This window comes from Halyomorpha halys, unplaced genomic scaffold (genome assembly GCF_000696795.3).
Source record: "Halyomorpha halys isolate HHAL.00 unplaced genomic scaffold, Hhal_1.1 Scaffold104.1, whole genome shotgun sequence".
Lineage (NCBI taxonomy): Eukaryota > Metazoa > Arthropoda > Insecta > Hemiptera > Pentatomidae > Halyomorpha > Halyomorpha halys.
In genome coordinates this window covers 1465634-1492551 of record NW_027107578.1, presented here as the reverse complement: position 1 = coordinate 1492551, position 26918 = coordinate 1465634, and the positions used below count along the sequence as shown (strand labels likewise).

The following is a 26918-nucleotide window of genomic DNA, read 5'->3' as shown; positions in this document are numbered from 1 at the left end:
TATATATATATATATAATATAACGGTTATATCAACCATGTAAGGCCCACCATGCCGATCTGGTATAAAATAAAACAGTCTTGGCTAAAATAAAATTATTATTTGTGGTTCACATCTGAGAAATCTATTAATAAGAATTATCTTAGTAACAAGAAATACATATTTTCGGTACGACAACCTAGGTGTCTTAGATACTTTTTTTTCCATTTGTTGGAGTATTTTCTAGGTTAGCAAATGCTATATTTTTAATAAAAGTTATTAACAATTATGTTGATAAGCAATATTCTTGAAAGTTGTATGTTTCCTCCAAGACTACAACAAAATCCTTTTTGATAAGAAAACATTAATTTCACTATACACTCAAAGGTTTTGCTCTTGATGTGAAAAGATCTGATCCATAAACTATTATCTAACAAGATAACAAATGTATATATATATTTATGTAATTTGTAAGAGGGACAGGGATAGACCCCGAGAGTGGTCATGACCCTGCAGTAAGTTATAAAAATTAAACAACAACGAATATGGTCAGTACTTGGAAAGATGACCACTTATGACAAAAAACAACATACTTTGACCGGAAGCAAGAGTAATAACTCTACATAATAAAAGCAAAAATTATCATTATTTATTAAGAAGAAAGAGAAAATGAAAATGTTCAAAAGGATCCTTCATCAGTGATCTTATTTATTAAATTTTATATATATAATAACTAATTTTCATTGCTAAATATAAAGCAATAATTTAGCTTTTATAAGTTATATTTATTGCTAGAAAAGAAAAACTACTACTTGATTTTGTGAAACAATAACATCTAATTTTAAAAACAAAACATAGATATAACATATTGTATTAAATATTATAGATTATAATATTTTAATTTTTTCAAACATAGAAAGAGAGAAAACGTAATCCACTCATTACTTCTTAGTTAAAAATTTGTTCAAGAGATTATTTTAAGTTTCCTCGCCATTTCAACTAAAACGAGGATACAACTTAAGCTGAGCCAAATACTTATTCACTGAGCAGTTATTGCTCAATTAAGTAGGGAATTTTTTTACGGTCATAATACTTCCCCTTAATGTATATTTAATAGATAAGTGAACGTAAGAAAAAAACTTCTATTTTGGGGGAATCACCAGTTCAAACTGTTGTATAAATATAATGTACAATAGAGTTGTGTTGCTGGGCCTGAACCTCTGAGGTATAGAATTGTTTTTATTTTAATCAGCAAGTGGTTTTAATGGTTTAAAAAAATAAATGAAATATCCTTAACTATATATTTAATCACAGGAAAACCTGTATCGAAACTGTTTTTTTGTTAACAGAATAGCCCTATTTTTCTTAGAAATACAAATAAATAAAATTATGACATACAATTAAACAAAAGTGAATGAAACTTCCTAAAAAAAATATATTAAGGTTGGTATAATTTAATTATTAATCTTACTTGTAATTTTAAATTAGTAGAAGAATTATATTAAACTTTAAAAGATGAACTTTCTTTAATAACTTCACAATGCAGAGAAATAAAAATCATTAGTTTATCCATTGATTTATTAGTTCACAACTAAAGTAAAAACAACAAATTTAGAAAGTAAATCCAATAATATTAATTTTAAATCAATTTAACTTTTCCAAAAGACTGGAAAATAATTACAGTCAACCAAATACTAACTAATAATTAGGCTGCATTTTTTCATGGTTTTAAGCTATATTAAAATTATTTCTAATTATACCAACAAAATTAGACATATAATAAAAATAAAAAATTATAAAATGTTATAAAGGATAATCAATAGACTGTAATATGTTTGTGTGGTATTATTAGTTTTATAGATAAACTTACAATTGGATTTTCAAGAAATAATTCTTCTCGGAATTCCCTTCTTCGTTCTTGATCTTGTAACTGAACCAAACGTTTGTCACGGTAAATAAAGTAAAATAGAATAGAAATTTATATAAAAAAATAATAACAACTATGCACGAGATCGCCCGACTAGAGACTGTATAATGCCGAAAAGACTGATTGAGGCTCCAGGAAGCGAGAAGAGACTAACTTGATTATAGAAAATTCGGCAATCTGATTGGTCGAGAGGCTTCGATCACTCATTTCTGAATAGTTAGTAACTTTCAAGTGTCATCTGTTCCAAAAACATTAACTAAAATAATAAAATCCTATATTCGTTATTTTTTTTTTTTGTTTTGGCTTAAACATTTTTTAACTGTTTTTGTGATTCAGTGAAATGGAAGAGTGTGAATATGATATTTAATAAAATAATGAGGTATTAGAAAAAGAAATAATTAATATTCTGACAAATGCGTATAATGAAACGAAAATAATTTTGTTTTAAGTTTTACATTATAATGTTACAGAAGACAGTTACTTTTCATCATTTAACACTATTGTAACAGTGACGGTGATGGTAATATTTACTGTCGCACTATCAGAATTTGCTTGATAGTAGTACTATCATGCCATATATATCCATCACTTGGAATTACTGCTTAAAAGAATTTATTTCTAAATACAATACAATGTTGTTTGATAAAATTATTTTTGTGTTTTTTATATCTCGAAGTAAAACGGGCATATTGCTACTTTGCTTGAATGGTTGCACACCTGATGAAAAAAATATTTTACTCTGTATAAGTATTTTTTATATTGTACTGTAGATTGTGGTTACTTATTGACAATCCACTAAGCTTCGGAATACTCTATAGAGGGATAACAGTAGAGAAATGAACTCCAGTCAACGGCAATATCTTTGGAATACGTCCATTTCTAAATAAAAATCGAAATTTTTGGTTTTTATTTGTTTTGACACAATTCATTCAAAGCAGCAATACACAATTACATCAGTGTATGTGTCATAAATGTGTATCTGTGAGTCAACTCCTGTGGGTTCTGAAACCCTCCTCATAAATTGGGTACCCTTAATTGGATAAAAATCTTGCGGTCGTGCGTTATTTGCACCAAATCACCTCCTTGCACAACCGCTGGTCTAGTAAGATTACTTCCTTACAAATTACTGAACCCCTGACCTTTCATTGTACCCCTGACCTTCCTTATAGTGGTACAGATTTTATTATTATTTTTTTAATATATTAGATAGAACAATTAAAGTTAGCATCAATAAATTGTGTAACATCAATAAATTGTTTAACATCAATTGCTGTCATATTTGAACTTAGTTTTAAATATTTTTTTTATTTATTTAATGATATTTACAAATGTACATAAAAAAAACATCTAGTAAATTTGATATTTTGATGTAAGATCACAGTGATATGATAGAGGGATGTTGAGAAACCACCCATTGGTAGTACTCTAATAATATTTCTACATTAAGAGGTCTGGAGGCCATCTTCTTTAAGTTTTAAATTATGATTTTCAATTTATTAAATTTTGTATAATTTATAAAACTAAAAAAATAGTTTGATAATGATCTGTTTTGTGGTGGAATCATCATGATTTCATAAAAGAAAATAGTAAATTAGAAATGTTTCCAATAATTCTTTTTGTGAGTTTACTTTTTTTTTTTGTGAAAAAAAAGGTAAAAATTAAATATTAAAAGTAATATTTATCGTGATAATATTTACAAATATAAAGGAAGATAAAAGTAATTTATTTAATTTTAAAATTATTTTTTTGTGTAAATTTATAATATGCATGTATTTTAATGGGTCTAAGTTGTTGTGGAGAGGTAGCACCTTTACCAGGGTCGACCTAGGTGATTGATCCTCCTCCAATACTAGAGGATCATCTGAAGAGAAATGAAACCTCCAAGGACATTCTTCCAAAGACCGTTCGTGCGCAACTTAACCCTTCGTAGGGCGCGGTGAAGGATGTTTAAAATCGGGACGCGGTGAGTCTGACAGCCACACGATGCATAAAAATTCGTAAAGTCCCTAAATCGCCGTATTTAATTAAACCAAAAATTATCGATCATCTTGAGGACGTATGCAATTAGGGAAAAATATAAAATAAATTTAAAACATTTCTAATTATTTATTTAGGTACAGAAACCTAAAAAAGCCAAAATGCGGAATTCGCATATCATGGTTATGAATATAAATCAAAATAGGACCTTTTATCCTCGAAAAAAATTCAAAAAGGGATCAGACATGAAGTTGAAACGAGTGGGGACAGAAATGAGTCGGATTCATCGTCCATCAAAGCCGATCAAGGATCGCAAGAACAGGCTGAAAAGTATGTTGCATTGAGTGGTTTCGCATGAGGGGCAAATTCCTTGGTTGCATTTCATACAGGGGTAGTTCGTGAGCCGATGTATTCCTGTTTCCACCATGCAATGAACTACTTATGGAGTTGGGAAGGGGTTGATTTTTGACGATCATCAGGCGGGAGGGATCTTGAGACGAATTTTCAAGGAGGTGTGAAGGCCGTATTTCAGCTGACTTTTACACTGAAGCTGTCCGATACACAGTTGATGTGATAATTCATTGGGGAAAACTCTTCTTGTAATTCATTCTAATTGATTCCCGAGGTGAATAACCAAGGAATCGATCCCTCCCATGTTCATCATAGTGTAGAGAACAGTCATTGGCCATCGATGTGTATTTTGCTGCACGTTGTATGTGGCGCACATTTGGTTAGCAGTGTCACCTCAAGTTTTGTGAGGATTATAATACGTTATGACCTCAGGTTTTATTTTTTTCTTCAGTACTTTTATTAATGGCTTTGTTCCGACCACAGAGGAAACCAGGAGTACGCAATTATTCTTGCATGTGACGTAGGTTGCCAACACTTTTTCGTCGTTCAAACCAAAAAGGCCGGAATATTGTGGTTTCCCTATAGAGTATCCCTATCAGAGAAATACTGAAAAAATGATTGAAGAATTAAAAAAAAATTATGAGGGCGATGAACCTGACAGGCACACGATCCCCATTCATAAACGGTAATGGTACCACACGAAAATGACTGTAACACAAGTATCGAAAAATAGCGAAGTGCTTGAATTTACTATCTAAAGTGAAAATATTGACCCTAGGTTTGTAACGCGGGGGCGGCCTGTCAAAACACGTATGACGCTCTTTCTTGGCGGCAGGGGATGAACTGACTGGGCGGGTTGGAACCACCCCACAAAGTTAGGAAACTACTGGGAGGTTGGGTCACACTCGACCTTTTTTTGGAAGAGACAGCAAAAAAAACCAAATACTGTGCCTGTCAGTTAATCCGCGCCCGATGCAGGGTTAAGTCGCACCCTCGCCCCCTGATTTTACCAAAAACGGTGGATCTTTACCCGTATGTCATAAAAAATACCGCCTGTGATGGGCAGCAGCTTCACCAGTACTAACATGAGACCGAAGGCAGTAAGAGTTGGCGGCCCCATGAGCAGACATCTACAGGCGGAGTTGGAGACCATTGGTACGGCTGTAGAACTGTTACAGGACCTCACTCTTGAAAGACTGCTGAAGTCAGAGGAGTTCAACCGCAAGGTGCAAATAATCCCGTGACATACACGAAGCAGATGTATATAAGTAGAAATCGATTTCCTGGGCTCTTACGTCCCATAAATATAGAATAACGCGGAAGAAGAATATGTATTTTGAAATCCTTTTTTTTTTTTTTCATTTTATAAATTGAATAAAAATCAAATATTTAAAAAATAACTTAGAATCTTCTAGTTATTTTATCATTATCCAATCAACTTAGGGAGGAAGGGATATAATATTTTACTAAGGTTGAGATAAAGATACTATATATCGTTAATCGCATAACTAAATAATAATAATAATTCAACTGAATCTTATCAAAATCAAGAGTGACTCTAAACATTGCTCCTATTAACGCCTCGGTCAATTACTGAGAAGATTTTACCTCCAGTTAATGACTTGAAATAAATTAATTAATCGGTTTATTGACAAAATACTTGTTGACCAATTAACCAAGAAAAAGTTCGAGCACATACACATAGAACAAATCTATCTTCTATATGTATGCTCGTTGTTTGAAAAAAATTAAATTAAAAAAAAACTTCATGACCTAAGAAAAAAGCTTAACTAAACAACTATTAGAATATTAAATCCACTTTAATCATACATTCAGTTTCAGCTGGTTTTGTTAAAACATTGTTTGATTAAATTTGATATTCCAAGCTTCCAAGTAAAACAAGTTTATTCAATATCGTGTAATTTAACAGAATATTGAATTTGAATAATTATTGACAAAGTTCGGTTATATTTATTGGAAACTCAATATTGGAAAACCGGGACCCTTTTCCAAACAGCTATGGAATAACTACTAGTCAATAACAAATATTTTCGCTTGACTATGAATCAGAAGCATAACAATAAAGCTGGTAACAAGAGGGCCATAGATAACTAGATAAAGGTTGAAACAAGGCTCGTAATAACAACTAGGTACTGGAGCAAGAGTGATTTTAGCGAAATGAGGAAACAACAATTAAGAGGGACATGAAACAGTCTCTGTTAGAGACAACAGATGTGGCCACCACCAGATTATCCAGCGAATATCATTTGGAATCTGGAATCTGGGACTGGACTCCCCGCGGGCGACCGCACGTTCCAGCGACACAGTTTACAGCTTGCGGTCAGCTACAGCGGGCCACGGCTGCTTCGGCTCGGCGATGAGCAATAACTGATAGTCGATATTGCTATTGATTTATCGATTGTTTTTAACTGATTTTTTTTTAATTTATGAAATGATATTAAAATAGTACGTTAAGACATTATTATAGAATACAAGTCAGCATTCAACCCAAATGACCATCCTCCATGTATAACAACATGACATAACAAGGCTGTCTCAGCATTATTAACCTGTCTTTCTTCCTAAATTGTTATTTATTATTGTTAAATAGTTATTATACAGCCATTAGTATCAACAAAACAAATCATTTTATATATCTTGTATAAATTAATAAAAGTAAATCTTTTTTTAAGTCATACATTTCGATATACTATAATTTTATGTTTCGGAAACATTCATTTATCCTATGAAGAAAAAAATAGTTATCGTTAAGTTATCCAAACTTATTAATACTATACATAAAGTTTTTATTTTTTATAGATTTATTTTCAAATTTAATAAATTTTATTAAACATGTTGATATGCTTATTTCACATACACCTTAAAAATTGTACTATTACCGAGACGTGAGCTAACAAGAGAATTACTTAATGAGAATTAAATAATGCTGATTGTTTGCGCCATAATTTTTAGGTATTAATTCATTTTAAGGACATTGTTCCTATTATAATATATTCATAATATTATATGTTTATTGTTATATTATATATTTATAATAGGAGAAGGATGGCTCAGTGGTAAGAAACTGTGCTACTAACTCCAAGGACCCTGGTTCGAATTCAACTTGAAAGGTAATTATTTATTTTGTTACTCTAGCTGTGAGTCAACACTGTGGGTTCGGGAGCCCTTCGGTGTCAATTCCAGCCTGATTGTGTCCCAGAGTGGAAAAATATAAACACATAAACATACAAATATATAAACTAAATTATAACAAAATAATCAATAAAATAAAAAATAATAATAAGAAATTAATATATAAACACGAAATTTAATCTTAAACACAATTATATACTTAAAATTAAAACATATATATCTCTTATAATATTAACTATTTTCCATGAAAACGTATATTATCCCATCATCTAACATTATTAATCATGTGTATAAGAAGTTTTAATTACTTTTTTTTTTAAATGTGAACAGAGTATTAAAGCAAACAAAAAGAACGGTAAAATAAAATAAACAAAATCAGAAAATAAATTAACAAGAAAATTGATCATGAATTCATTATTGATTGATCATATTTTGATAAAATACAAATGTTTTGGAACCACTCGACAGAAGAGTTTTATTTCTTTCTGATGGTGAAAATAAAGTATACGTTTACTAAATTTGAATGCCAATCAAATTTATTTACACAATTATTCATACATTGTATTATACATAAAATTCAAATTGACCTAGTACAATCAACTTATAAGATTAATAAACTAAGCATTTATTTTTGGGGTTGTTAAAGTAATGGTTTATGTTATCAGCATTGTTTATTTATGAAAATTTTGAACTCTCCACTATGACCTATCCCTAGGAACTGTAAGCTTTAGTAAACTTGTTTACTTTCAGTTACGAATTGTTGTAGATAACAAGTTGGCCAATCGTTCTGGTGGGGTGGGGGAATTCAGCATTCACTGTCCCTGAGATAAGGATGTGCACTTCTCTCTGTATCTTGACTGTACTGCGAGCTACTGGCAGTGGTTGTAGTGGTTATCTAGTACAAGCTGACTCGTGGCTTAGCTTATATATAACCAGAGTTATATTAGTTATAATATAATTAAGATTAATACGAAGAGTATGATATAATTTAGGATATAGGTTTTCATAGAACAATAAGAGACACGGTCTGATAAAGGGCATACCAAAGTTTAAGGAAAAATAGAAATTTGTATTTGCAAGAAAATTTTAAGTTTTATTATCTCCTAAGGATCTTGTTTTAATTTTTTAAAACCCTAGTTTCGTAATTTTCAGAAGTTAAATATCGAATTTTCCAGCCTAACACAAGAATAAGAAACGAATAATTCAATTTTACCCAGATTTATAGGCATATAACATAACATTTTAGTCTATAAGCTCAAATTTGTGTAGTTATATGTACATAAATTTTTATTGTGTAAACAACATTATAACACAATTTTAATTAAACCATTTTAAATTATATAGGTATAAATATTAAGAAAATTCTTATGGATGTATAGAAAATTGAAGATATTTGGAGTTTTAGATTATTGAAATAAATGAAATTAAAAAATAAATTATAAGCTAGGTCAAGGGTCTTAATGTAATAAAAGATTACTGTTGACTATAAAAATTTTTTTAATCATGGTTTCACTTAAATTTTTATTTACTTTCAAGGATCTTTTAAAACTGCGCTGGAATTTATATAATTATGTTTCAGTTGTTTTCGCTAATTACCACAGCGATTTTATGGACTGTTATTTTTATATCTAAATAAAAACCTAACCATTAGGTTAATAATAATAAAACCTGTAGAGTTAACGAACTGTTTTGATGTACATTAAAAGATACCCTAAACAAGATATCTCTTTTTGCGGTCTCTAACCTTGTTTTTATACATTTATTGTTTTATCACTACATAAGCCAGGAAGGCCCAACGAAAGCTAAACAGAGAAACAGAATTGGAGTACTTAATGTGAACAGACCAATCATGATCTACAACCACTAACAGCTTAATTAAGCTAGGGAGAGTAATGCTTTATTTGGCAATGTTCCCTAGATACATTGATTTGTTATAACAGACAGTGTACCCATCAATATTGAGATCGAAATACCACCCAAAAAAAAGAGCTAATAATAAATCCAGTTTAGTTATTAACTTTTTGTTTTAAATGACGCCTGAAAGAAATCTATTTTACAACCAAAGCACAATGTGGCTAGAGAGGGATTAAAAAAAATCCTACAAACGTGGTCATAAAAATCAAGTCCTTTCAGATTCTTCTGCGCTAGAAAATAACGGAATAGAATTCCTCCTGCGGACGATATATACGACGTCCACGTGAATATCCGAGTGGATTTGTTTTCGGCTCAAGTTTAGCCAGAGAGAAGATAGTTAAATTTCGGACTTGTAGGTTTAAGCTACATAAAACAGAAAAGTGAAAGGGTTATTGAAAAGGTCTCCCGGCGATAAATATGAGAGCCTTGGAGATACTAACTTTTAAATCCACTTCCCACTCGAGTTTGAGCAACTTTGAGCAACTTCTTAGAAACATGGCTGCCTTTAGCACACTAGCCCCCTCCTCTCACCCCACTTTAGATTATTAACAAATAGAATGCGCCTTCTAAATCATAAAACTTGGACTGTTTACAACAGGCGGGACAAACATGTGGCTCTGTGGAGACCAGATCTCGCCTCTTTGGAAAGCTCATTAACTAATACAATACTATCTTATTTTATCATTTACTGAAATACTAGAAAGCAACAATATTTTCAAGAAGATTATAAAGTATCGATGATAGAATAATCGATATCAGTAAGTGGATAATATGTTGGCTATTGATTAATCTATATAAATAAAAATGTTTTGGTCGTTTTTTATTTATCTAAGATCTCCGAGAGATCTTTATCGATTTATACGCTGTTCTTTTCAAAATGTTTGGAGTTGTCCAAGGAAGTATCTTAACATATATATGTATATATAGTTGACCGTAAAGATTTAAATATAAGAAGATGGTCAGGGTTGTGGTCAAAAAAAGAACAAATAGTTTAAAACAATTTTTTCAAAAATTATAACTATATTAAAAAAAAATAGTTCTAAACTATTTGTTCTTTTTTGACGCAACCCTGACCATCTTCTTATATTTGAAGGATCTTAACTATTAAAATCCTAAATTTATCCAGTAAATAAAAGCTATGATAAAATTCTATATATAAGCTTTTAAATTTCTTGAGACTTTCTTATATAAAATAAATTGTATCTAATTTAATTTTTATAACACTCTTCATTTCTTTAAATATCCAACGATTTGGCCATCCTCAAGGATATATCACATCACAGGTTTTATTATACATTGATTTTTAACAATTATGACAAACAACATTATTATTAATAAAATATTATACCTTAAATACAAATTTATACTCAAAAAAATTGTTGGATATTCTGCCCAGATCATCAAATTTGGTCAAAACTACCATAAAAAATATATAACAATAAAACATTAGGAAATCATATTAATTTTTTAATTAGCTATCCTTAGCCTTTGTCTAATTACCTATTTTTTCACTCTTCTTTTGTGTGACAAATACTGTTGAGACATTAAAGTATAATAGTGGATAATTGATATTAATTAAAGGTTTTAATATTAATCTGAACAGTGACATAATAAGTAATTAGACATAAGCTAAGGATAGCTTATTAATAAATTAATATGATTCCCTAATGTTATATTGTCTCATAGAGTAATTGTGGACAGAAATTGGTAACCTGGCAAGATCACCTTGCTGAATTCTTAAAAATTATTAATGTGAGTGTAAATTTGTATTTAAGGTATGCTATTCTATTTACAATAATGTTGTTTCTTAAAATTGTTAAGTTAAAATTGTAATAGACTGTCCTTGAGGATGGCCAAATCGGCCGAAACGTTGGACTTTTAAAGAAATAAAGAATGATTTGAGACTTAAATTGGATAAGATTTATTTTATTTTAACAGTTATGAAAAAAATTAAACATTTATTATGCATAACTCAAAATTTATGTATTTTTATGAAGTGTATATGAAACAATATGATAGATAATGCGATTACCCAATTAAAAAAATACACCAATATCAAACATGTATTAGCAAATTATATGGAATTTTTAATATCATATCTGTATTTATTACTTTCTATATTTGTGACTTTTATTTAAATGTATTTATTTACTTGTATTTGCATATTTATGTGCTTGTATCCGACGGAATATTTGTTAAATTGAGTTTTAAAATTTCAATTTAATATTACCTATGTGCAAGATTATGTTAGATTTTCACTTTTTAATATTATACTATATTTTAAATTGTTACGGTTCATATTGTAGATAAATTTGATCATATATCGTAAAAAGAAAAATTCACCGGGTTAAAAGAGGAAATATATATAAAGATTTTTAAAGAAAATAATGAAATAAAAAATCATATATTACTATCACTATTTTAAATTAATTGTGCTTAAGTTTTCTAAAGCAATTTTTAAATAGTTACAAGCATATTGTGTATTGAACAACCCAATCCAGTTATGCAACGAAATTGTTTCAATAAAGTGTTTATCTCTATCTCTTAGAGACACATAATTATTATTTTAATATTAATTAGTCTAACAGCGTATTGATGGCCCCATATAATACTAATCATTTTGCAAGTGCGCTAATGAATCAAACAATAAACAATCGGTTATTTATAAAAAAAAAATATATATTGGCCTGTTCTTGTGAACACAAATGATAAATGGTGACAATAAATTGTGGATTTATATTATTAATAAATTTGACTTGCTTTAAAAATATATATTTCAAAATAATATAATTAGAAGATTTCAAAAACTATAACATATGTCTGCACTGAGAAACAATTAACCTAACAACGCTTTGCCAATATGAGCATAAAAAATTATAAATGCAGACATCAACTTAAATTATTAAAAACTAAATCTTAATTCTACACCGAGCAAAAATAAACAAATGAACATTTTCCCAATAGAGGGAAAACACATAATTGCGATATCAACGTAAATAATAAACAAAATTTTAGTCACTCTAAAAACATAATTACAGGAGATAAAGTAAGATTGTTACCAAACAAAATATTAATTTTTACTCAGACTGGTTTATCTATAATATAGGTAAATATATTCAAACACTGACAAAATATTGAATGATATTGGAATAAATAAAACTCCTACCACGGATTTTTTACACAATTCAAATTTTAAAAAAACGTATTTTTTAATTTATTTTCTGTTTTAATATTTTTCTTCATGTGCTAAAATTAATAATGTCAGGTTGTATAAAAACACGTAATATATTCAAACGTTCTGTTCACAAGGGGATATTTTTTCACGGTATAAAGACTACTCTCGTTTAATTGGAGCATTCATGTATACACATATTTGAAAAGAATGTAGAAGCGCTGGAAGTGAACTATTCAATTACTTAAAAGACTCGTTGAAAGAAACAAAGAGAATTTTATTAGAAACTCTAAAAATGCAAGTGAATATCTTTCTTACACTGAAAGAACTAATTAAATTAATTGAAAACAATTTCATTGAATTTGATTTTTGTATTTTACTAATTGTTAATATGAACTGTGAAATAAATGTTAATAATAAAAATATATATTTTTTAAATTTTGTATTATTTTTATTGATCAGATATATATATATTTGTTGTTTTATTTTGGTAACATTTATGTAAAATATATTTTTTAAAAACTGGACTCACATTCCGATATAAACGCTTTTATACAATTGAAAATAATTAGTTTACAATTTAGAAGCAATTATTTTACCAGAAATAATAATCAGAATATTTCACCAACATTAGTATTTCATCCACACTCCTAAAGAGCCAAAATCAATAATACCAAACATTCAACACATCTCAACCCTTCGCCACAAAACATCTGACTGTAATATCTTTGTTTTCCCTAATTATCCTAATGAGGTACACTTGTGCCTTGTTTCAGACCTCTTCATCGAAAGGGTGGAAACTGGTAATGATAGGATTCATCCTATGTAAGGGTTATTAAACTCCATAAACACGATACGTACTTCTGACTTTCTTATTGAGCTCAATATGTAATAAAAGTACGACTCAAGTAGGTTATTTATTTTTTAAATTTGAATAAACAGATAATTGCGATTTTTCATGGATTTTTTAAAAATATAATTAAATTAATAATCTTTTACTGGAAGAGTTTCTATAATTAATATGAATTTGGTGAATGACACAAATCTTCCTTGTTTAAGTATAATAATTTATTTTATATACGTCAACTACCACGTTTCGGGAATATCCCCCATCTTCAGGTTGCTATAAAACCAAATTCAACAAAACTTATAACATGTGCTAACAACATTGCTAATATATCATATATACATCAAAACTATTCATAAACTATTTACCTAATAAAAATATTTTATATATAAAGTATAATTATCTCCTTATTTTGTCATTAGTGCTAATATTGATTATAATATTTTATTTATTAAGTGAAAATAATATGAAACAATATTAGCACTAAAAAGCACTGATTTTTATAAGAATAAAAATATAAAAAATGATAAAACAAATAATGATAGCTTACAGAATAGAATGGAAAAATGGAAAAGCGAAATAGTTAGGTTTAATGATTGTCATTACTTTAAATTAAACTATATTCCAGGATTAACAGATAAAATTAAAAGGAAATTTATAGAATATGAACATAATTTGAAGTTTGGGTTATATAATAATAATAAATTGGGTAGTTATTTGGATAATATGAAAGACAAAGTTGACTTTAAAGATAAATTAAATGTTGTTTATAAAGTAAATTGCCAGACTTGTGAAGGTTTATACATAGGTGAAACATCTAAAAATTTAAAAACAAGAATTGATCAACATAAGATCAATTGTAGAAATATAAAAAATATCAAAACCACAGCATTGGCACAACATAGTATTAAATGTAAACATCAATTTGATTTTAATAATCCAGAAATTTTAGATATAGTCAAGAATAGTAGGAATAGAAAAATAATTGAATCAGTACATATTAAAAAAAATATTGACAAAGCAATCAATTATAAAACTGATACAAAAACTTTAGGCACATATTATATGGATATTATAAATAAATTAGCGTTTTAGTTTTTACGTGTTTTTTTATATAATATAGAATTAATTCAGTAAAAGTGTTTATAATTATAAAAGAAAATAATTTTATATAATAAATAGAATAGAAATGGTTTTGGAAAAATTGTCAATTTTAGCTTTCGTTGTTCATCTTAGTGGTAATGGAGGTAGGAGAAAATTATTTTATAGTCTATATGGTTGTTATCATAATGGAAGATAACCTTCAGGAAGGTAATTATTCTCCTAAAATGTATGACTAGTAACAAGTTTTATTCATTAAATGACATTAATATTATTATAAATTAGCAAGAATGACAATAAAGGAGAAAATTATATGTTATATATAGGTTTTTGTTATCAAGTAAAAGGTTTATAAATAGTTCTTAAGTGTATATGATATATTAGTGTTGTTGTAAGCGCATGTTTATGGTTTTGTTGAATTTGTTTTTTAGCAGCCTGAAGATGGGGGAAATCTCCCGAAACGTTGCTGATGATATGAAATAAATTATTGTATTTAAATAAGGAAGAATTGTGTCATTCACTAAATCCAGTTTAATTCCATAAGACTCTTCCAGTAAAAATATCATTAAGTTTTATATATAAAGTATAATTATCTCCTTATTTTGTCATTAGTGCTAATATTGATTATAATATTTTATTTATTAAGTGACAATAATATGAAACAATATTAGCACTAATGACAAAATAAGGAGATAATTATACTTTATATATAAAATATTTTTATCAGGTAAATAGTTTTGATGTATATATGATATATTAGTAATGTTGTAAGCACGTGTTATAAGTTTTGTTGAATTTGGTTTTATAGCAACCTGAAGATGGGGAATATTCCCGAAATGTTGTTGTTGATGTATATGAAATAAATTATTATACTTAAACAAGGAAGATTTGTGTCATTCACCAAATTCATATTAAAAAAATATAAGTTAATTTGAGAAAAGAGTTCTTAGGTTTGCCCAAGGTAACCAGTGATAAAACTGAAAAAAAATCCTACCAGCGAATTTGGCTAAATTAGAATTTTTATATAAAACATTAAGAATCAAACTTTGAGAGGGCAGTAATTTTTTTTCTTTCTAGATCGGTTAAAATGTTTCATTGTTGAAAGTGTTAAACCAAACAGACTAAATAAGATAAATACTTTAAAATTTACATTTAAATTAAAAAAAAAAGTGATATGTGTACAAAGCAGCGAACAAACTACCGAAGCATAAATTAACTGGAGAGATATTTCACAGTGGTTAGATATCGCTGCTCAGCATCGGAATAAATTGATTTGAGCTCTGTCGGAAATCGCATTTCAACGTTGAGTACTTCAACCAACTCTCTCCAGATGTCACAGCAACTCTTTAAGTTTACAATAAACTCAACTATCCATGAGAAGCTATTTTATTAATTCGTATTATTAATTAGATTACATATTCTGTAATGGTTTTTAGTTTTTTTATAAAATACTAAAATTCAAAAAGGCAATTCGTTCTTCCTATACCACATGCAAAGCGTGGTCTTCACTCATTAATCCATTTATATAAAATCAGAACATTCCTAGATAATGTATCAAAGGGAAAAAATCATTAAATGTTCATCTACAGAATTTACTCTGGGATAAACACAATAAAAACAAGAAACTTATAAATAAAATGTGATTCGATTAATTTTTAAATCAATTCTGCTTTTTCAAAAGATTTGAGAATAGTTGAAGTGTTTTTTTATTAAAAATTAATATTACCTCTTCTTCTTCTTAGGTTCTCTTTTAGCAAATGAAAATTTCATTTAAAATTTTTCGGTTTATTTCAAAATGTATACCTATCCTGGCTAAATAGGTGTCACAAATCACCATTTTTAATAAAATTTTCATTTAACTAGATGAGATGGTAGTATTATATAAATAACTTTCCAGAAATGGATGTGTTGCCTTCTGGTAGAGAATTACTAAATTGCATAATCTAAAATTGTAGTAATCTTTACTTTGTATAAGATTTTTTTTTAAATAATCTCAAAATATTTTATTTTTATATAAAATGCAACCGACGTTTCGGGGTACTTATCTGTCTAAAGAAAATTATAAAAACTTTGAAAAATGCAAACAGTAATAATTAAATATGATTATACTCATAGCTTTCACTACATTACATTTTTTTTAAATCATTTATTTATTGTTCTTTTCAACTGTATAACATATATATAACAAGTAAATTTGCTGTAGGTGAGACAGTGACATGATACAAACATGTGGATAATCTACCCATAGATAGAACTCCAATAACATTTCTAGAAGAGAAGATCCCGAGGAAGATCCCCATCTTCTTTTCAGACGCCTAAGAGGATTATTAGGTAATGAAGGAGAAGCCAGGTTAGAAACAAGTGGATTTTGGGTGGTTGGGAAGTTTTACATGGAAGGAATGGTATCTGATTTTGGCCAAATCGGCAACATATGAGACATTGAGGTCATGATGGATGACTTGATTTGTGACAAATTAAGGAGAGTTAAGGATTTTACGAAGGATTTTTGGACTGTAAGGATTGGATTCGGGAGGAATTTGATGGTTTATTGGAGCCCCAAAGCTCATGTCCAAATAGGCCTTACAATAGTCATGTAGATCAGGCTTTTGTAATGGATTGGAAATTGCATTATTAAAAACCTAATTTGAAAATTTTATTTTTCATATCAATTGAAGAAGGGTTAAATTGTTTCGCCAATTGAATTAAGTTTAATGAAATAAAAATAGTGAAAATAAACTGTACTCACGGACTACGTGCATGTAGGCAGAGACTACGATGGTGTGGAAGTTGGGAGCATCTGTGGAGACTTCACACCTGTACTTCCCACCCAGGTGCTCCTCTACGTCCCGGATGACCACTCTGTCCGGTCCTGAGGCGGCTACCTGGAACAGAAAGTCCCCAGCTTCTTTAGCTTGGTTGGAGGATAGGCTGTAGGATAAATCTAAGAGAGGGGTGAGGTTAAAAAAAGTAGTATAAGTCAGAACATGGCCAAAGCAGGTTATGTATTTTATAAATTTTGAAATAGTTTATAATCCAGAACAATGAACTATTTGAAATAAATCAAAGGCCACATATTTTATGAAATTCATTTCTAATCTAATCTATTCTCCACGGATTTTTTTTTTTGATTTTTTTTATTTGTATTTACAACTGTATAAAAATATATACAACTAGTAAAATTGCAATAAGTTGAAATTACAAAGTTAGAAATTTACAATTACATATTAACAATTACAATTTACAGTTACAACTAGAACTGAGGTAGTGAGCAAATTACTGTTGTGGGGTCTTCTCTGATCATTTCCTGTACACATGAAGAGAATCGGTGTGACTGCCGAGCAACTCAGTAAGAATGTGCCCAACAGCGAGATCGCTTCAGCAGCAGCGACATATCAATGCATCCTCTCTCCTTCATGAGAGGCTGTGGGTAAATCGACTAAGGCTCAGATAGGCCATACTCGACTCACCCACTGTCAGACGGGTTAATACATCTCTGTAGCAGATTCATGTTTCTGGCCGGACGTTCCACCGTATGCTGGACCATTCCTAAATGGTTGTCTCTCGTGATGAGCCATTTGTCCTGCCATCAATTTTCTTTGATTTTCATGTAGATGATGCTACGACTTGGCCTATATTTATAGCTACTGGCTTTTCTTTCCCGGTATCCCACAATGACCTGGCAGCCATAAAATCAAGACCCTAATCGGCCTTGGTACGCAAAAAAACGTGTGGACCAGAGGAAAGATTTGATTAAATTTTATGATGTAGAAACTTAAAAAGTCTACCTATGGTATATTTGTTATCCTGCAAGATGGAATGGAGATTATCAAGTATATTATATGAAGATTTGAGGGAGTTATAAGCTTGGCATTCTGTCAGAATTTGTTTGACTGTAAGTTCTGTTCCGCAAGTTTGCCATAATGGTGGAGGATCGCGGACCATTAGGAAACCGTGGGTCAGGCGCGCGTGACCTATTCGAAGGCGCGTCAAAATCACCTCCTCTTGATGATATCCAAGGGGAAACGTCCCTTGTAATTTCCCTCAATTTCTTATTGGAAACATTTTCCCATACTTGTCTCCATTACAATTTAATCTTCTGCTTAATGAGAGCAATGAATGGAATTCCTTCACCAATCGCCACTTTTGCTGCTTTATCGGCCAATTCGTTGCCCGCTATTCCGCAGTGTCCAGGGACCCAGGCGAAGAACACTGAAATACCGTTTCTTATGGCGGATTGTAATGAGTAATATATGGTTTGATTTAGCGGGTTAGTTGAAAAAATATTTCTTAAGCTAAGTAGGACAGACAAAGAGTCTGTACACATGACCAGTTTTTGTTTTGTTGGGTCAAAATCATTTAACTTTTGTTTATTGCAACCTTTTCAGCTATATAGCTACTACATACCTGTGATAAAGAGATTAGGTACTGGTGATTATTGCACACAATCGAGGCTCCAACACCTAAGTAATTTTTGGAGCCGTCAGTATAAATGAAGTTGGCGTCACTTACTTTATCTTGCATTCTAAGAAACTCATATTTATATCAATATAGTGGAGTGTTGTTTTTAGGAAGCCTTGAAAGGGAACAGAGTTTAGGAGAGGGAAGTCCCCAAGGATAAGATGATGGAATTACAGTCTCTTGGAAAGTATGTATTTCTATGTTTAAACTGAGCAGTAAAGTGGAAACCCTGATTGTAAACGGTGTTCTCTTGGTTAGGTCGATTTGATGCTGATTTAGATTCTGTCTATTTGGAAATAGCTCATTAATAGGACGGTTTGTAGCTGAGATGATTTTAACAAAGTAAATGAGATCAATTTGTTGTCTTCGTAGGTCAAGTGGAGGCTCGCCAGCATCGACATAGACTATTGATAGGGCTGGAGCGGAAAGCACCCGTAGCCCCGCATTTTGTACAGAGTTAAGCAATTTAAGGGTGGTACCCGATGATGAGTTGTATGCATTACAACCGTAGTCCAACTTTGATCTCACTAGCGTTCTGTATAGGGTCAGCATACTTGTTCGATCCGCACCCCAGCTGAAGTTACCGACCATTTTCAGAAGATTAAGAGAATCTCGCTAAGCTTTAACATACTACAACGGCCCCAGTTAAAAGTTTGAGGAATGATTACACAGATACCCCTATAAGCCAAAAACAACATAATACACCAATATCTTAAAATTCAAACCTATTGATATTGTTAATTTCAATTGTTCGATGTATAAATTTTTCAGACTTGATATTGAACCCTTTTCTTCCCAAATCTATTCAACATTTTCTAGAAATAACAAGGCATATCAGTCATCTAAATAAATTCGACTAATGTACACGTCACAAATCTCTCAACGAAGGCTGAAGGTCCATGATAATGGATATTAAATAGTTTTTAACAATAACTTCATCATTTTCTGATTCCATCTTATCTCACAGATTCATTATTCAGTGTAAAAATCACTCTTAACTCCGAAATAGTGGGATATTATTAGTATCATGCCTATCTAGATACTTTTGCAAGTCTATCTGCTGGTTAAAAGACTAAGATATAGATACAAAGATGAGTGATTGTTATTTTACTTCTTTTGTCATAGAAGGTTCAGAAAGAATAATTTGGTGTATTAAGCGTATAAAGCATATAACCAGCAGATCTCCATTCCATTTTGCAGGATAACCAGCAGACTATTGATAAATGTTTTGAGTTCCTCAATCACTCTAAACTTTACTATAAAATTTTAGCTCAGACTCGAATGTTGCAACATTTATAAATCAAGTTTCGGTGAGAGCAAAACAAAAAAAGAGAAAAAGGAATACGACATGACACTTTCGGACACCAGTGAAAGACTAACTTTTATTCAGTGTCAACTGTTATCGCAGTTACCGACAGTAACTTACACATTTTAATATAATTGTGACCATTAATCCGGATTCTTGGCCCCGTTCAGGGTGTTGTCCAGGATAAAGTCTAACAGTTTAAAATGAGAAGATCATCATTCGCGAATCCAAAAATTAAGGCAATAATGATCCACGTGTGATAGATGTCTTAAAATATTTTTTAAAAAAACCTAATCTATTTAAATGAATTACATTCCATTCTATTTAAACATCTAGATTGCTATTTTCATAACCTTTAGTACAAGAACACTTATTAAAAATGATTCTCCGTGCCAGTTCTCTATTCATAGATTCCAATGCACTTCTATTGTCAGCAGTGGAGCATCGGGTTTATTTTTTTCGCCATTTTAAAGTAGTCAGAGCTAGACAGGAAGCCGATAGCAGTCCTGACTGTCTCAGGACGACCACTAACTCCTCTTCGGATTCAGATCACGTAGGAGCCAACGCCGCTAACCCGATGAGCTGGAATCGATTGTCGTTAGGCCCTGGAGCACGGTCCAGGATCTGATAGGACGGAGCAACCATCTGGACCATTTTGGAATATCCACGGTTCTAGATCAGTGCACAGCGCTATCTTTTCTCAATCTCTCTCTAGTACTACAACATTGATCAGCATTTGTACATGAATAACACGGTATGTGCATATTGCGTCTGCTTAAGGCTCGTTTGATACGCCAATTTTTTTTCAGGGTTTCGAGAATATCTTTCGAAATGAAACTTGGTATGTTAAAAATTAAAATGGACGATTCTCACAGAAAATCTAGTTTTAAAACGATTTTGCCAATCTGAAAGAGCAAACACTAAATAATTTATAACGCTTTTGTGCGTATTTAGGGGCAAACGGTGTGCACATTTGAACAAACCTGAAAATCAAAATCGTTTAAGAGTTGAATTTCCTTTAAAAATCTGTCATCATACTTTTAGTTTTATCTACACGCCGTGGAACTTCTAATAACTGTCATGACGATGAAGCCTCAATAAATAAATCCCTTAATTACGAAAATGGATTCTTACAAGAAACTTAATTCTAAAACAACGCTGTTTAGAATGTTTGTCTGATTTTCCGCATTGTTTTTACGCAAATCGTCTAAAGCCATAAAATTATTTTGTAGACATTTCCAGGAAACAATCACTACCACTTATTTCCACAACTTTATTTTATATTATATCAAGACAAGGTTTCAGGCATCCTGTCCAATATCTAGTCCATTTAACAAAAGTGATATTAATGATATTATCAAGTTAGATCTGAGTTTTACATTCACCTATAAATTTTCATTATTCACAATCATATCATAAAATATTGTATTTAACACAGTATGATAAATAACAAACACTTAAAAAATTGTTAGTGGTTTACTGATGATCACTAATCTAATAAAAAAAAAGTGTCCGGTATAAATCATCTTAAAATTTCAGTTGCTATAAAATTTCTTAGAAAAGCGGGATAGTTCAATGGGTAAGGCGCTGCGCTATGAACTTCAAAGACCCATATTCGAATCTGGGTGTGGCAGAATGTATCCGCGAGTCAACTCTGTAGTTTTAGGGAACCCTCCGGGGTAGACCCAGTCTCATAAAGTGGTACCCTTAATTGGGGTATAATAATAATAACACCTGGTGACGGAGCGTGATCATGAACAAAATAACTCCTACGAACGTTGTTCATGAAACAGTACTCCCTTACAACGTACTAAACCCCTGAGCTGTTTACAGTTATGTTACTGTACAACTAAGGGTCGTAGTGGTACATATTTTCATTTTTACTAAACCGGATGAAAAAAATACTCTATCCAATCCGAAATTCGAGTTAGTTTCCATGGAAAATTTTAGAAAATTAACAACCTCAAAAGATAGACCACCGTAAAGGTTAAAGTGGGAAGGGAAAGAGTGAACATGTATAGTTCAACACCAGATATAATAATAAAAAATAAATATTTTAGCAGGTCATAAGTTCTTCATGTGTAATAAAAAGAGTTGTAGAAAGGAATACATTTAAAAAAAAACTGTGATGAAAACTGTCAGATTTGTTATGAGCAGTTTAAAAAACACTTCGGATCGAAAAATTAAAATTTGTTAGCTGAAATTCCAATACAGCCTTTTTCTTGTCCAAAAAGGTTGTAGACCATTATTCACAGATTATTATTTTATTTTTTTAAATAAAAACAAACAAAATTCGGGAATCGAAATTTGAAGGTTTTGTAAAGATTCTTAAGATACGATCTCGTCCAAAAGTGAGGAATCGTATCCTGACCAGTGTATCACAAATGCATATGATATGATCCGCAAGTTATATAATTACCTAGCTCATAGAAGGCTGCCTGAATGTTAGTGAAAATCGAGATAAGCCTATCCATCGTACCCTTTTATTAGGTTCTGGGCTCAGACATAATTGCGAACACCTTGAGCGAATACTTATTCAGTTATCAATTTTTTTACCTTCCAAAATGATGCTCTAAAGATGGAACGAATGTTTTCACCCTATTAATGAGTTCAAGAGTTTCGAAATTGTATAAACTGAAGACAAGATACAGTGGTTTTGACTAAATGAATTATTTCCTTCTTTATTTTTTGAACGGTCAACCATAAATAGAGATTATATAAATGTATCTTAGTAATTAAATATTATTATCAATACTAATTGGGGCCCCGGCCTGAGTAATTTTGATTATTGATTTTTGATGAGACTTATCTCAACGGAATTCACTCCCCCCACCCATTTTCCAAAAATCTAGGTCAGAAAACGAAGTAACTTCTTTCATATTTATTTTTTTGGTATAGTGAAAATGTAGATAATCATTTTGAAACAATAATTTTGTAAACGTTAAAAAAAAATTCGTTTTGTGAACTTCTGCAAGCATATCTAGAACAAGTTATCTAGTTTCTAAATTTTTACTTCACTACTGACTTTTTCATTTTAATGATGATTATATAACTAATGATAGACAAAAAGATAACAGTTATTGTAGTTAATTTATCCACAGCTAATTTTTGCCCATCTCACACACGGGGCAGGCTTACACTTTACAATCAATAGAAAAAACAAGTGTAAAGCCTGCCCCGTGTATGGAAAGGATACAGTACCCGCAATACTGAATGTTTTTGTTGGTTTAGCATCCAAGCATTAAAGGCGGTCCATTCTCTATCTCGGCCTTCATTTACAGTTATTCCCTTATGACGTTTATCAACACACTTAATATTAGTCTCGTGAAAATTCAACTTAAGCTGGCAATATTTTTTTTGTTTCAATGGGTCCTGAACTGTTTGAAAAAGATGATAATTTGCTATGGACGAAAGAAAGTTTAATACTCCCTGGGGGTGCATGACATATAACAGTTTATTTTAAATGGACGCCGTATATTTTTTAGGCTTGTTTCAATAACTCCTAATGTTACTAAGTAATTTAAATATTTAAATTACCTAAATTTTGTTATATAAGAAGTATGTGTAAGCAAGTTAGTTAAGATTTCTATATTTTGAACGGAACTTATTTTTGTCTGAAGATGACGTCTAGTGATTTATATAGTCCAATAGATTAAGTATTAAATCTAGAAACCCATTTAAAGTAAATGAATTTTGTTTTTTCTTCAGTTTCTCAAATCCAAAAGTAAAATAGTTTAACCATTAAACATTTCTTCCTTTTTCTTTTGTTTCTGTACGCTCCTATTAAAATTTCCTTTGAGAGCACTGCCAATTCTGTAAGAAAATAATTCAATTTTTTACCAGGACTAAATAACTAGAAGAGTAAATGTCCTAAAAAAAAGTAGGTTTTGAACTATTTCAAGAGCATGGCATAGGAAGTTGATTTTATTAGAGAGAAAAACTAAAATTTTATTTAATTTTTCATTTAATAATCAATATGCGAAAAACTAATTTTAGCAACCAGTTATGACGATTATCTAAACTATTTAATATTTTATGACGGACTTTTATAATGCATTCTCAGCTGTAAAATTTTAATGATTCACTAACAAAACATGAGGTTTTATCCTAAAGAAAATTTTACAATAGAACTGGATTATTAGCTTACAGAGAATCAGTGTAATAATTAACACTAAAAATTAAAAAGAAAATTACTTCTTTTGAGGAAACGTGTTTCTTTTTTATGACAAAAATAAACTTGTACATGAAAAAGATTTTTTTTTTTTTAATATAAAACCCAAAGGCTTCGTATCATTCAATCTATATGCTTACTTCCAGGCAAAAATAATTTAATTTTTTCTGCACCAATGAGCTTTAACACTGTCGAATACAACTGACCCGTTCTGTACCAGCCAGTTATGACTATGTAATCTCACACACCTTAACAATGTCTAGATCCATTTTTTCCTTTATGTAGAATAAAAAAAAACACCTCTGGTTCTGCTTTCCGGATAATTTCATACCATGTTTTAGATATTTATTTATTTTTTAAGTAGTTACTCTTATGAAAATGTAAGAATTAAATACATTTTTATTAAGATATGACCTTAAATAAACATCGAAGCAAAAATTTATCAATTCATTTTCTTATCATAACATACTTTTCTTATCTCTCCATTTTCAATGTATGTATTTTCATTATATGGAATATTTTAATTTATGTCTTTGGTTAGTTATAATAATATTATTGATTGAAACTACCTTAAATCACAATTTGAAATCATCCTTTATATGTTCAAATACAATTTGATTTACTGTCAATGATTCAATTATGCTTTATAACTGACCAGAAAATCGATCATCCCTTGAATAGTAGATAGAATGTTCCTAAGTGTCTTTGATCTCAGCCTCTATTTAGACCCGGTGGATCAATATTCTAAACTTCTCTGATTTGCCACAGATTCTGCAGTTAAATGGATACCTTCCCAATTACAGTCCGGTCTCCTACTCTCCAATATTACTTGCATGTCGTCCGGACTTCATACAGTTTCAATTGAGGTAATAATCTCTTATATCTGAAATGACTTATATTGTAGCAGACATAGGATATATATATATAGGTTTCATAATAGGTATTACCTGTTATTTATACCCCGCATAGTGTACGTAAGAACATAAAATCATATCATTAAACTAACTCTAAGGGTCAGCAATAAGATTCTGTTAAATTATAATAAATAAATCTGTACCGCTACTACCCATGAAGGATCAGAGACGCAGTACTTTGAGAAGTACTTTTACTAGACCGACGGTTGAGCAAGGAGATGATCTGGTCGGAATGGCGCTCGAACTCTACATTTTTCGTAGTTGATGTGATCCACTTTATTAGGTAGAATGTACCCATTTAACATTTACGATTTTTGAAATATCAGTTTTAATTTCAAGACCAGAGTATATGGTCAATCATTTGAGGTTGTTAATTTTCCAACATTTTCCAGATATTCTCCAGCGCAACTAACTTTAATTTCTGAATGAATGAAACTATATTGGGATCCGGACTAACTGAAACTATATTGGGAATCCGGACTAACTGAAACTATATTGGGAATCCGGACTAACTGAAACTATATTAGTAATTCCGTACTAACTGAAACTATATTGGGATCCGAACTAAATAAAAAAGGGAAAAAATAAAGCTACTTTTATTAATTTCTGCAAACCTCTCGTTTATTAGACCCTAACTACCAAAGAACAATGTGGTAGGTAACTTGGATTTGGAATCCCTCGACAATTGGGTCCAAAATCTCAGCACCAATACGATAGGCGATTGTTCTGATTGTTCAACAAAAAAGTCTACAACCCAACTTCGACCTTTTTTAAATAAAAATGATTGTCCATAGATACTTAAAGATAAAAAAAAATAATAAGATTCTGTTAAATTATAATAAATAAATCTGTACCACTACTACCCATGAAGGGTCAAAGGCTCAGTACTTTGAGAAAAAGTACTGCTTCTAGACCAACGGTTGAGCAAGGAGATGATCTGGTCAGAATGGCGCTCGAACACCACATTTTTCGTAGTTGATGTGATCCACTTTATTAGGCAGAATGTACCCATTTAATATTTTCTATTTTTGAAATATCAGTTTTAATTTGAAGTCCAGAGTATATGGTCAATCATTTCTCAACTTTCTGAATTTTCTTTTTTTATCAAAATAATATGAATGACCATAAAATACTGTTCTACGACAAGGCTTGAAGGCTCAGGGAGTTGAGTGCGTTGTAAGGGAATACTGTTTCTTGAACAGTTGTAGAAGGAGTGTGAACAACTCCTTCTACCGCTAAATTTTTCCCCAATGATGGGTACTTTATGGGCTCCCAGAACCATAGAGTTGACTCATGTTTACAGTAACAAAATAAATAATTATCTTCCACAGCCGGATTCGAACCGAGGTCCTCAGAATTAGTTGTACAGTTCCTTGCCACTGAGCCACGCCGTTGCCTAAATTAAAATATAAGTTTTTCAAATTCACTTATAGATATCTATTTTTCCTTATTCTTTTAAACAAATACATAAGCATTATGAAATCATGTAGGTTTGAAATTGAACTCCCTTACGTCTTGGCAATGCAAATGAATAAATCGGAGTTATATTATTACCCAAAGAGCTCAAAATAATATATTTAATTAAAAAAGCTAATAAATATATATTGAAATAAAATATTAAACACTCTTCACTATTTTTTGTTTAAAAC

General features: G+C 30.6%; 1 protein-coding gene across 2 annotated transcripts in view; it reads right to left on the bottom strand.

The window, feature by feature from the left end:
* Positions 1-26918, bottom strand: part of LOC106677602 (uncharacterized) — a 938458-nt gene that overhangs the window by 455497 nt on the left and 456043 nt on the right. For both annotated transcript variants that reach the window (XM_067045967.1, XM_067045966.1), the window contains exon 4: positions 17167-17302. In XM_067045967.1, coding sequence (XP_066902068.1) covers positions 17167-17302 — 136 coding nt within the window. The remainder of the gene's footprint in view (positions 1-17166; positions 17303-26918) is intronic.